The sequence below is a fragment of the Mixophyes fleayi genome, chromosome 8 (genome assembly GCF_038048845.1).
Source record: "Mixophyes fleayi isolate aMixFle1 chromosome 8, aMixFle1.hap1, whole genome shotgun sequence".
Taxonomy (NCBI): Eukaryota; Metazoa; Chordata; class Amphibia; order Anura; family Limnodynastidae; genus Mixophyes; species Mixophyes fleayi.
In genome coordinates, this window is record NC_134409.1 from 10,348,721 (window position 1) to 10,359,687 (window position 10,967).

At 38.7% G+C, this 10,967-nt stretch overlaps 1 protein-coding gene across 3 annotated transcripts in view; it reads left to right on the forward strand.

Annotated features, from left to right (window-relative positions):
* MIER1 (MIER1 transcriptional regulator) overlaps window positions 1–8,825 on the forward strand; it is a 26,289-nt gene extending 17,464 nt beyond the window's left edge. For 2 of the 3 annotated variants that reach the window (XM_075181865.1, XM_075181867.1), the window contains exons 10-13: window positions 1,237–1,331; window positions 2,336–2,463; window positions 3,593–3,732; window positions 4,765–8,825. In XM_075181865.1, the coding sequence (XP_075037966.1) occupies window positions 1,237–1,331; window positions 2,336–2,463; window positions 3,593–3,732; window positions 4,765–5,069 (668 nt within the window). In that variant the 3' untranslated portion in view covers window positions 5,070–8,825. The remainder of the gene's footprint in view (window positions 1–1,236; window positions 1,332–2,335; window positions 2,464–3,592; window positions 3,733–4,764) is intronic. The other variant, XM_075181866.1, reaches the window with a different exon arrangement.
* The last annotated feature ends 2,142 nt before the right edge of the window (window positions 8,826–10,967 follow it).

The window sequence follows — 10,967 nt, forward strand, 5'->3', positions numbered from 1 at the left end:
GGATCTAGATCTTTTCTCATATCTAGAGTCCAAGTTTGCCCTCCGAGCCATGTTACAATAGTACTACACACAATTTGGCCTTCACACTCTGTACTTTCTATAGGTTTGTACCAATCCAGGTATATTTATTACACCTGACCTAAAATAATAATCCCTCAGGCTTAAGAATACTAACTTTTTAAATTGCGTTCTAGGACTCTCTGTACCTTTTGACCAACGGTATTTAGACTACAGGTTGGAATCCAACTATATAGTTTGTCGTCGTCGTATTGAAACTGATTTGCACTACAACTAACTATACAATCCTATATGATCTTGTACAAGTCCCTGTTTCCTATGTTTAATAACAGTACAGTAAGTCAAAGGAAGAATGTCATTATAAATATCTGCATCATGGGTTACAATGCTGATTCAGTTAAGAACTGTATTAGCCCTAATAATCTAATTAATCATAGTCTAATAAGTGATATTTGTTAATTGAAAACAAATTCAAACCCTCCCAACTAGTGCAACGTATCGTGTGTGTAAAGAGAATAGTGCGACTTAAAGCTCAGGTGCACTATTTTTTTTTAAATTGCGTATCTTTATAAAGTTTTTCTAAAATAAATAAACAAGCACAACATACAACACCAAAAAACAGGCAATAATGCTACTAATAAGAGATGGGGGTGTAAATTTATAATTTAGGGGTCATTTTTCAACTGTTAAAATGTGCTTGAAATTGTCCATCTCACCGTGGCTGTGTCTGAAAGGATAAGAGCTCCTTGAAAGGCTGTAGATACGTCAGATCATGCTGGTACTTTTGACACTTTTGCGTATCACTCACTAAATCCAGCTTACTCTGTCTGTTAGTCCCCACCTGTTCATTCTTTATGCTGTGACTTCTCCATTTATGTATGATCTAGCTATTTATGGACCTGTATATCCCTGAGCAATTGTAAATAGTTACAGAATAGTTATTGATAATGTGCAAAACTTGTTACATAAATCCCCTCCGATCCCTTATCACTGCTGCTATTGAGCTACAGCTCCCAGCATGCTTTGCATGCCAAGATGGCCGCAGTAGACCAAAGTATGGATCCCATGTTATCATTTTACATTTGATCAGGTACTTGAAACGCCCTTATTGCTGTTTAATGTATGCCCCATGTTATAATGTACTGTCATTTAGAATAAGACTAAACATTAACCAGGAAAACCAATATTCTTTTATGTTTTATTACATTTTTCCACCAGAAGAACTCTCTATTTGGACGGAGGAAGAGTGCCGGAATTTTGAGCAGGGTCTTAAAGCATATGGAAAAGATTTCCATTTGATACAGGCAAACAAGGTAAAACGTTATTGAATGAACACAGTACAACTTTTTTTTATCTTTCTGTATATCCCACAGGTTTTGAATTATCCGCAATATCAAAAAAACATTTTGCGCAGATATGGGAAGAAAATTGCACGCTAGAATCTGCTGTTCTTGCGTTGTTTTAACAATCCATGTACTCATTAAGGCAGATCGGTAACTTGTGGGTAATTTCTCCCTAAAGGACCACTTCAAGTCGCATTGCATTTGCTTAAATGATGTTAGAAGGATTGACCTTTGTAATGTTCGTATTACACAGCGTCTTGCCTCTAATTACATTGTCCACTAGGGGGCAGCCTATGCAGGGTCCAGCTAAACACGACTGTTTACTAATTAGTTTCTCATCTTCTTTGTGATCCACTCCCTGTCTTGCTCGGTGGCCACATTTGTCCACCAGTGGGGAATGCAGTTGAGTGTTTGTCTCTTTTTTTTATAATATAACTATTACTGCCTCTTTGCTAACACTGCCTGCAGCACGGTGGCTCAGTGGTTAGCACTTCTGCCTCACAGCACTGAGGTCATGAGTTCAATTCCCGACCATGGTCTTATCTGTGTGGAGTTTGTATGTTTTCCCCGTGTTTGCGTGGGTGTCCTCCGGTTTCCTCCCACACTCCAAAAACATACTGGTATGTTAATTGGCTCCTATCTAATTGGCCCTAGTCTGTGTGTTAAGCAATGTAGACTGTGAGCTCCAATGGGGCAGGGACTGATGTGAGTGAGTTCTCTGTACAGCGCTGCGGAATTAGCGGCGCTATATAAATAAATGATGATGATGATGGAAGATGCTATATTAGGAAGTAGAAGTGTCTGGTTAGAGACAGTTATGGCAGCATATGTAGAATGCAGATAACAATCTGGCGCTATAACCCGGCCAGGCCCATTAGCAGAGTAAGGACCACAGTGACACTGGTGCGTACCGATATACAGAAAAGCTTCTTATATCCAACTCTCCTGATGTTGCTCCCCTGATTTCCCCCTAGGTGAGAACACGATCGGTCGGGGAATGTGTGGCTTTTTACTACATGTGGAAGAAGTCTGAACGATACGACTTCTTCGCCCAGCAAACAAGATTTGGCAAAAAGAAGTACAATCTACACCCTGGTGTAACGTGAGTATCCGGATACACAGCAGACAAAGCTCGTATCATGTGAGTCTTTTGTGCAAGAATAAACTGGAGGTTTAAAGGGAATCTCAAAAATAGTGTTTCGGAGAAACCAAAGTATCACCATTTAAATCTTGGCACCACTAACACAAAAATAAGTTGATCTAATATGAAGTTAATTTGTAACATTAATAAATATATATGTAATGTCCTCCTATTTTAACAGTAGATAAAATGTTTGACTTTTGTTGGCCACGGACGTTGCAGTCTTGCCACTCGCAGCAATGTTAATCTTTTGGTAAAACGCGTAGTTGGCCGTATTGGTCAGGATTTGTGCATGGCAATAGTAAGATCAAGACTTGCTCATGGCATGTTGGTGCAGAAAAGCCAGATGAATGGTGTCCAACATAACTAGAAGAGGGACTTGCTCACCAAACTCTCTTTGTTGTGGAGTCCACATGGGCTAAGCACTGGGGCGCAGAAAGTGGCCAATCCTAGCGTTTACCTCCGTGCGAGCGATTGTGTATTTGTAAGCGAGCATAAGCAGTGGGCCTACAAGAAGCTAGATTGACTAAAGAAAGAACGTTGAAACCTTATCTCCAATATATTAGGCAGATAAGTTTCTGAAATGTTTACCTATTTGTTAAAACTTGTAATGGATTTAACTCGCAGAGCACGTTACAAAGAATCAACGTGTAGTTATATAGTCGAGACGGACAGTTTTCTTTCTCCTGAACCAACTCGTTAATGAGCTGTAGGGGAATGAGCTGCTGCTGGAAATCCCATTAGAAGATAGACTTCAACCCATGTAATGAAAAGCTTCAAACACACAAAATAGGACCCACAATAAAGACTGAAGATAATTAATCTAAACTGAGCAGTATCTTAGGAGAAAAACAGAAGCGGTTAAATTAATAAAAAGAGATTATTAAGTGTTCGTAGGTTGGACATTGCATTCTTTAACATGCTGTGCTAAGTGGGACCCTTGCACATGTAAGAGCGCGCTGCAGGTCCACACATTTTGGGATTGGTAAATGAGTATAGCAGAATGCAGGACCTTTGGGACTATATCCAGGCCCCTAACTCTGAATCATGTTCTGCACCAGTGTCAGACTGTGCTTGTTCCACCTTGTAGGGACTACATGGACCGGCTTCTGGATGAGAGTGAAAGCGCAGCATCCAGTCGGGCCCCATCCCCCCCACCTACTACCTCTAACAGCAGCACCAGCCAATCGGAGAAGGAGGACAGCGCAGCCAGCAACACCAATCAGAACGGTAATGGAAATGAGTTTTACATATATCTCTGTACATTCTTTGTTAGAGACTGATGCTGTTTTATCTTGTACTATATACTCGCTCTACAGCGCAGCAATCAGAAGGGGTTTGCACTTTTTCTTTCATGGACCTAGGGGTAGTTTTGCTGGAACTAGGGGGCTTTATTGTCAGACAGAGGGGCATATGATAGTTTGTGAGCCAGAGAAGAGTTACGTGATTGGTGGTTGCGGCTAACAACAAATCAAATGCCTTCCCCTTTAAATGTGTCCTGGGCCGATTGCTGTCATTAGTGGACAGCATTTAATGCAAGGGGAGAATACAACTACTTTACCAGTGCATCGCAGTTCAGAAAAGAAAAAATCTTTAGCTGTTATAAAGGGCATGTAATTCACTGTTTAGCGCTTTTACTTTTAAATACCAGAACGGATCTTTTTATTTACGTACTAGTTACTTTACTTTATATAAAGTAGTTACTTTTTACTTTAGTAGTTGCTCTTTGACACTGCCATATGTCCCACTTTTTCATTTCAAAACTCTAAATGGAGTGTTATCGGTATTGCATATATTGGTATTATACCAGTTATAGACGGCATACTTAAATGCTCCACTTTTTTTAATTAAGGTTTAATACTAGCTTCTACATTTTTAATTTTTTTAGATCAATAATTTTATTGGATTTTTTTTTTTTTTTTGTATTTCAGGGGGGGTACAGAAATAATAAAAAGGGAAAGGGGGGGCTACAGAGTGGGGAGTAGACATAGCATTCGACAAGTTACATAACCTTCAGGTCTAGTTAGTCGAAGGGTTAGAGGCTATTACAGCCGGGAGATCTTGGTTGAGAGTCAATATTTATTTATTTATTTTTAATAAAGTTTACAAATATGATACTTCATAACGTAGCAGTATAACGGTTTAGGTTTCTTGTTCCTTGTACTTTATATTCTACACCATTTCTACGTAAAATTCTACAAATACGTTCCCTGATCTGCATGACGTGACCAGTGCTGCCGTTTGTACCCTGTTACTACCTAGGGGTCGCTGTTAATGGCCCTTCGGAGAACTCCACTTACAAAGACGATGCCACCCCCGGAGCCGTACATTTAAATGGACCCAGCACCGGCGAATCATCTTCAAACGAGACGGATACCAACGGATACAACCGCGACGGCATCTCCGACGATTCAAAATTTAGCCACGCAAGCAACGCCCAAAGCGACAAAGAGCTGGATGACGCCAATGATAGAGCCACCAAGAGACGGCGGGTCGACAGCCCCGGCAAAGACAGTCCCGAATCGTCGGAGATTTCTCAGGAAACATTTTCACACGGAGAGGTGTAAGGATGCCGGTCGGTCTGGTTTTTTTTTGTTTGTTTTATTTTTCTGATCATCAATCATTGAGAGACATTTTTGACACAAGTTTCTAGGGGTCTTGAAATTTCAGGGTTAAAACTGGTTATTTAAGAAGTTCTATTTTTAAAGGTTTTTTTTTTTTTCTTCGATAACTTTTTTTTGTTTCTTTGCATCCCAGAATTTGTAGTCACAACATCTTGGGATGGTTTCATTTTGGTTTTTTTCGTAAGGACATCCAGAATGTATTGAATATACTGCACCAGAACACAGGGGTATATAGTTGCTGGATAATTTAGTGTTTTTCCAGCATCCTTTGGAAAGGAGGAATCTTCTTCTTTTACGTTTTTTTTTGGGGTTTTTTTTCCGTTTGAAAACGACAGCTTTGAAATTGCTAAGGAAAGGTGGATCCGGAAAATCGTAGGCACCGTTTTTATAGGTAGAAGTTTAAAAGTAAACCACATAAGGTTTGTGTATATAAATTATTGACATCTGTGATGTCTTCTACTATTTCTATCTGGGCTGAAAAAAAAAAAAAAGATACATGGTGTATTTTTCCAGATTTCTTCGTAGCCTTGGAGAGATTTTTACAGGAACTATATGTTTTGAACGAACTGTCTTTTCTTAAACAAAGCTTGTATAATTTTCTTAACTTGTACAGTTGATAAACTTTTATTATGAGAAATGAATGTTCTGAAAATTGTATGTCTGCTTTTTTTATTTTCTCTTGCAAAAGAAATGTCAGTTTTACTCCTTTTTAATTGTTTCAAGGTTTACGTCCCACGCGTTTCATTGCAAATTCGTTTCGCTGGTTAGAATTTGCAGGAGTATTTGTGAAATCATATTTTTTTTGTTTTTCTTCTTCTACAAATAATTGTTAAATGTTCACCAAACCTAAAATTCAAATTGCTTTATATCAAAGAGTGCTTGGTGACATTCACAGATATATTTGTAAAAGTTTCAAAGTCTTGCGAGGGTGGAAGCAGCCCTAGAGCTAGATTTCTGTCAATAAGACGGATGGCCGCCTGATAACAGAACAGGAGCTGCATTCGTTTGTATGAAGATATTTCATATCGCAGTTGCATATACTTTGCAAACCATAGGGTTGGAACTTTTACATATATGACCGTGGATGATACAAACGCCTTTTTATTTTAAATCGAATTTCTTTTAGGTTTTAAGATCATGTTGTGGTAATTAGAGCTTACTCTATAAAGTGGAGTCAAATTATAAAAAGTGAGAGTAATTTAAAATATAATGTTTTTTAAAGGTGATCTTTGCTACAATAAGCAAACGTGATTGGAAAAAAAAAAATCAAGTTTATTTTATAGATTATATCTGTTGGAGCGTATCGCTGTTACTGCACTTTATAGAATATAGCTCTTTAAATGATCATTATTACGTTTCAGATGGCATTGTAATTACATATGTATAATGCTTTATTGTACTAGGGCGTGGTTTTTTTTTGGACTGAAATGTAAACCTATAGATTTATTTACAGTTGTACATCCTAAGTAATTTCACTGCATTTACTGGTTTTTTTTTTGTTTTTATTTTTTACTATATAGTATCTGTAGCTATCTGCATGTTTCTCATGAACAGATGAGCACGTTATTGAACCTTACATTAAGTTTCCATTTTCCTCATTGGGAACTTGCTTTTTTTTTTTTTTTTTTTTTTTTTTTTTTTTTTTTGCATGAATCCCCTGGCATTTAAGAATGTGAAAGTCATTTTTGCAGAGTCCGTATGAAGTTCAGGCAGGACAGACAACAGGTTGTCATTGTAACACTAGAGTGTTGCTGGTATTTGATTTCTGGCTTATTGGCACATATAAAAGTGGAACACAGTGGTGGTATCCATTTGTAACCTTCACTACGAATTGGTGAGATCCTATAGGCACAATGGCTGCTAATCCTCCCCACCCCCCACCGGGTGAGGTCACAGTTTCCTGGTAAATTGATGGATTTAATTCTGGTGAATATTGGTTCTGACTCCATTGTGTATGAATGACCGATGTAGTCATTAGGAATGTTCTGCTTCTCATTCCAGATATATGCAACAATATATATGGTTTTGTAAAGTGTGTGAAACCTCTGTAGCGTGTTTTTTGGGGCACAGGATGGGCAGATCCCTTTACAAGTGTGAATAGTGGTACATTTGTGACGTTCTCTCCCATGTAACCGTCACGTTTGCAGTAGTGCGCTCTATAATTTGGGGGTGGGGTTACTTATTAACCCTCTTTCAATTAGAGTGTTTGAAGTGCTCTCGGTCAGCTGAGCCTGAAACCTTTTTACAGTGGGAGATTTTGGAACTCCGGGACTCTTACATGTTCTGTGGTTTGTAGGTTTAATTTATTTTATTGCTTCTGCTTGATTTATACATATTTTTTGTACTATTTTTGGCGCAATTTCACAGCTATGTGGCCGCAACACTCCTTTGAAGGGTGTTCTATAATCCCAATTTTGGAATTGTCCCCTCGCAACTTTAATCCTAAAGTGGGATGTCACTTACAGAGTGGAGGCAATCATTGTGTGGGCTGGGCCAGAATGCAGCCTGTCTATTGGCTAGGCACCTACATTGAATAAGTCAGTGGCTACAATAGTCCAGCCCACAGCAAAGATACCTTCAGTGTAGGCGACAAGTCCAGTTTAAATCTCTAGTGGGGGGGTATAGGTACAGGAAGAGGTAAATCACAGTGTTACAGCGCCGGTAGTTACATTTTTTGTTTGTTGATCATACAACATTTATCTACAACAGTTTTTGTTACCTATACAGTTTTTTAGTTTTTTAGTTATTTGATGCGATCTGTGAAAAGTCAAAATCTATTCTAGCAGCCTTATTTTAACATAACCTTTTTGTTTTTTATTTTTAAGATTATATTTTATTATATATATTTTTTTTCTTTTATTGTAATTCTGTTGAATATAGTCTTGTGTTTTGAGCCACTGCAGGGCTATCGGGCAGTTTTATTATGTCCTACTGCTCACAGCATGGTGAATGGGCCCCAATGGGGGGAGGGGGGTTTATGGGGGGGGTCATTGATCTTTTACGTACGTGGAACAAACAAGACATGCTGATGCACTGCCATTTTTTCAGTAACTGGCAATTGGAGGATGAAGGGACAGAAATCGGTGATCCTGGTTAGGGCTGTGTATAACGTCCAGTGCCTGCAAGTCTGCAATAGAAGATAGCTAGATGGGCACTATGGGGCATATTCAACTAAGTGCGGCAATCGCAGTTATGCGTGACTGCGCCTGTAAAGTGACCAATTATCAGTGGGTGCATATCTGCCATTTTTAGACCTAATTGAATATAGCCCTATCTGTGTTACACGGGCAAAGTCTGATCCACCAGATATTGCTGATCTACTTCACTAGTCCAGGTTTGATATCATAGCATAATTCAACTGTGGCCAACTTATCACTATCTCCACCCATACCCAATATTATTCCCCCCTTCTTCTTTTGCGAGGATGCGGACATCATGTAAAGTGGTAACCATCATTTTATTACAAATCTTTGCTCGTGCCTCTTGTTTTCATGTGTGTGTCAGACAATAGCTGTAGGAACGTGCACTTTTCTATATTTGTTGTTCTACAGAAATACTATTTATATGAAGTTCTACATTTACCGGATGTATTCATTACAGAGCTTTAAATGAATGTAAGTTATTGCAGACTCACATATTTCACTTTTTTTGCACTCTAATCTTCCTTGACTATTAAAATATTTTTTTTGTTTTTAGAAAGTTTGTATTATAGTGTGGCTTATTCATGGTTACCCTGTGTTTCATCACGGTGAACATAACCACTGTAAGTGTCCCAGGAGTACAATACACACAGTGGAGTGTGGCATTTGCAGGACTGTATAGAATGCACTCTACGTTTACTAGGAACCAGTGATTGGCATTTAGGCATAGAGTGAACCAACCACTGATGTGAATGAAGACCATGAAAGTGTCTGTGCTTGCCCTAGATCCTAGTGAACTGATAAACATATCTTCTATTCTTATAAATATTGCTTATGGTGCTTAATTGCAAACCAAACTACACTAATCTCCATAAATAATAAAATGTCACTTTAAAGGCCAGCTGTGGTCCGAGAACCTGTTCATGTGTTTTTTTTGGGGGGGGGGGGTTTTCCCCCCCTTATAATGTAGGTTCATATTCATTAGTCACAAAGGAGGCACAGGGTACAAATGTAAAATAAAAACCTTAAGTGCAAAATCACAGTTAAAGAGAGGACAAGCAATCAATTCCTTTTCCAAACACACAAAGGTGGAAAGGTGGTTCCAGATTTGCCCCAATGCATTTCATCTTTAAATCAACTTCTACCAGGGCAGTGCCTGATACTGTCTTTCATGTGAACTTCCTAATCTGATATAAGGGGCTGTTTCTTGGCTTTTAATAGAGCAGCTAATATATATATATATATATATATATATATATTGGTCAAAAAAACCTGGTCCCCTGTTCAGTGTCCATGTAGTTACTGGACCGTGCAGTTATCCACAGACTGATAGTAAAATCTTCCCCCTTTGGCGTTTGGTTATGTGGACTGCTGATTTTTTTTTAAACTAGGTCTATTACCCACTGTCAATAATGGTCAGACTGTGGTCATCATTGGTACCGCCTTGATAATTGTTTCCCAATTGTCTGACTTCTGACAGGAGGTCCTGTAATAATTTCCCCAAAATGGAGACAGGCCCTGAACACTGCCAATATTCCCCACACTCGATAGCAGTCTGTTTGTGTTTCCATAACCCTTGAGATGTAGATGACCCTTTGACCACTATCACTTATCTTGTCTTACTACTTTTGATCATAGAATAAATTGATGCATCTCTTCAACACTTCTGTTCCAAGCTGTCAGGTTCCTCCTGAGATCTAGCCCCTAGAACAGCCTCGATGGTTGAGTCCTAGCACAGTTTAGCACAAACTTCTTGGATTAATGTCTAATTTTTTTTTTAGTAGAAAGCTAGACCTTGAAGTGTATCTGGATAAACCCCCTTGTTGTTTCTGGGAGAGTGGCCTTTTTCCTTGTTAATAACCAAGGCAATGCTGTTCTAGGACTTGCATGACCACATTGGTGGATTGGGATGCCTCTGCATTTTTTTTTCTTTATCAAAATACTGTTGAGGCATAATAAAGTTTCTTCTGGTTGTAGTATTTACAAAATTGAGATCAGAACATCATGAATGTCCTTGGTGATGCTGATACTCTAAAAGGAAGGCTCTTGTATTTAAAAAATGTTGTGTGAAGAGAGGTACATGAAGATAGGCATCCTTGAAGCCACTGCATTCATGATAGACCATAGAGGTTCTATTAACTTCTACTTTTTAACTGCTAATGTTGAGTTGGTTGTATGTGACCAGTCTCTCTTCCACTATGAAAATTCTGGAGCATAAACTTGTTTCTTAAATGAGCAGGTACCTGCAAAACCATCTAACATAGCCAATCATTGATGTGATCGTGGATGTCTCACAAATACATGTGTTGGTTGTTTAGATCCATGTCTAAATCATTAATGTCCAATCCTCAGAAATCCTGGTCACTGCCTCCTACCACTGTATTTCCAGAAGACTGAATCTTGGGTATCATTGGGAAGACAATCTGTACTATTCCTGGTCTACAGCTAAAATCCTCTGCCTTAAGGTGTGGAACGGTCTCATGACTTTCCCAGATGTATATTGCTTGGCGACAATCTCAATTAAAGGCCTGAAACATTGGCCCAAGTATGATCTCCAGTCAAGCATGCATTACCATACCAACTTCCCTCCAGATCATTTTGAAATGAGTTTTTTCTATCCAAAATGTATTCCCTTCGAAAAGTCTTTTTGGAGTAAACTACTTCTGGAATATGTTCCCTTATTATTGATGGACTTGAATAG